This window comes from Olea europaea, chromosome 15, assembly GCF_002742605.1.
Source record: "Olea europaea var. sylvestris chromosome 15, O_europaea_v1, whole genome shotgun sequence".
Taxonomy (NCBI): domain Eukaryota; kingdom Viridiplantae; phylum Streptophyta; class Magnoliopsida; order Lamiales; family Oleaceae; genus Olea; species Olea europaea.
Window position 1 is genome coordinate 16,579,795 of NC_036251.1, and position 1,830 is coordinate 16,581,624.

General features: G+C 33.5%; 1 protein-coding gene across 1 annotated transcript; it reads left to right on the top strand.

The window, feature by feature from the left end:
• The first annotated feature begins 668 nt into the window (after positions 1-668).
• LOC111411008 (protein PELPK1-like) lies at positions 669-1,210 on the top strand. Its single transcript, XM_023041587.1, has one exon. It carries the CDS (start codon positions 712-714, stop codon positions 1,006-1,008), a length of 297 nt encoding a protein of 98 aa, XP_022897355.1. The 5' UTR covers positions 669-711; the 3' UTR covers positions 1,009-1,210.
• The last annotated feature ends 620 nt before the right edge of the window (positions 1,211-1,830 follow it).

A 1,830-nucleotide genomic window follows, 5' to 3' on the forward strand; every position in this document is an offset into this window, starting at 1 on the left:
TATATATATATATATATATATATAGGTTAAATATGAGTTAACCTGTCCATTAATTACATGATTCATGGTTAATATTAGACAAAATATTTCAAAACAATGAAGATGTTTCAGACTGCAATCTGATTCAGTAATTTTCTGGATGGCTTGTTTATCAAAGGAAAAAATTGTAGTTGAATTTACACCAGCCCCTTATTGTCAATGGGTAAGAATACCTACCAGTTTGAGCACCTTTAGGATATGATGAGGTGGGTTGTCTGCAGATGACTAATAAGAACAACTCTGGTGTATCTTACATCAGTTGCATTTCTTGTGGAATATAGAAAACCAGACAAACAATCTAAAGAGTTTATAAAATATTCAACACCCACCCTGTGTATCTCAGAATTAAGCAAGTATTAGAACATGATATTACGTAATAAAATCAATCAAGATAGGCATTTCAGGATAAATGACTAGTAGATTGACGTGGCTTAAACTAGGACAACGTACTTTTGTACATCTTTGTTTATAAACTTCAAACTATTGTATGAAGAATTTCATACGTGTAGAAATGATATGGATGGGAAGTTGAACTACACATAACTTTTCCTAACCACCAACCCTTATTCCCATCTATCAGCTATGAATACTCATGATATTAAAGCTTAACACTATCATTCAAACCCGAACAATTTTTTTCCTCTAAACATCTTTCTGTAATCTGCTCACAAAATGACTCACTCTCGTCTAATCTTTTTTGCAATGATGGCAGTTATCACTCTTTCATCAATGGATGACTGCAAAGGAGTTGCGGCCTTGCGCCACCTTCTCCAGGTAGACTTGCCTGAGATTCCTAAGCTTGAATTTCCATCATTGCCAGAAATCCCAACTTTGCCAAAGCCGGAGTTACCAAACCTGCCGATGCCTGAGTTTCCAGGCTTGCCAAAGCCAGAATTGCCAGAAATCCCTGAGCTGCCTAAACCAACATTTCCTACCATTCCAGAAACTCATTCAACCACTAATCCTTAAAACTCTATGTTCTCCCGCACATACCAGATTGGCACTTCTGGCTTATTATGAGTTTCTATCTTACAGTCAAATACTATATGGTTGTGCTTATTGTTATGTAAAAAATACTATGTAAGGATTGCTTTCCTATGAGTGTCATTTGTTTTTTATTTTGTATTATAGTTAATGAATTTTCTTGTTTTCATGTTACCATTCTCCTTCACTCTTTTCCTTAAGTTCTTATATCTTTACTTTTAGTTTTAGCTCTGATAAATGTATCATATGGAAACAACCTTATCCTTTTCTTCAAGGGTCTATACAACTCATATTACATGGATGGACATTCACATAATTCCCTTCATTGTATAAGGAAATGGGAAAGTGGAAATTGTAAATTAATAATTAAATTTTATATAAAGGAAATTCTGGCAAAGTGAAAACTAGAACTCCTTAAAATATTCAAACATGAAGGATTCTGTAGTAAAAGAAACACAATTGACCTCACAAGCTTGGCTGGAAGAGGACATAATCTTGGAGAGATTTTGATTGGAAACCTGAACATTCAGGTGATATGGACTGGGAGTTTATTGAATAAGAAGAATGATAGGACAAGCAGATACACTCGAGATTAATAACACTACAAAAATCTGCATGTAAGTAGTAAAAATTCACAATTTGCAAGCTAGAAAGTACATTATTGGATATCATAAGCAAGCAAAACCTATTTATCTACTCAAGTCCATCAGTCTTCAAGATGCAAAATTTTTCACTTATTAACATATCATGTAAAATCATAATTATCTTAGAACAATAATACATAACAGAAAAGTTGCCAGATCTTTT

Bases quoted from the DNA above. Each gene is read 5' to 3' on its own strand.
- LOC111411008 (XM_023041587.1), top strand. From the start codon at position 712: ATGACTCACTCTCGTCTAATCTTTTTTGCAATGATGGCAGTTATCACT.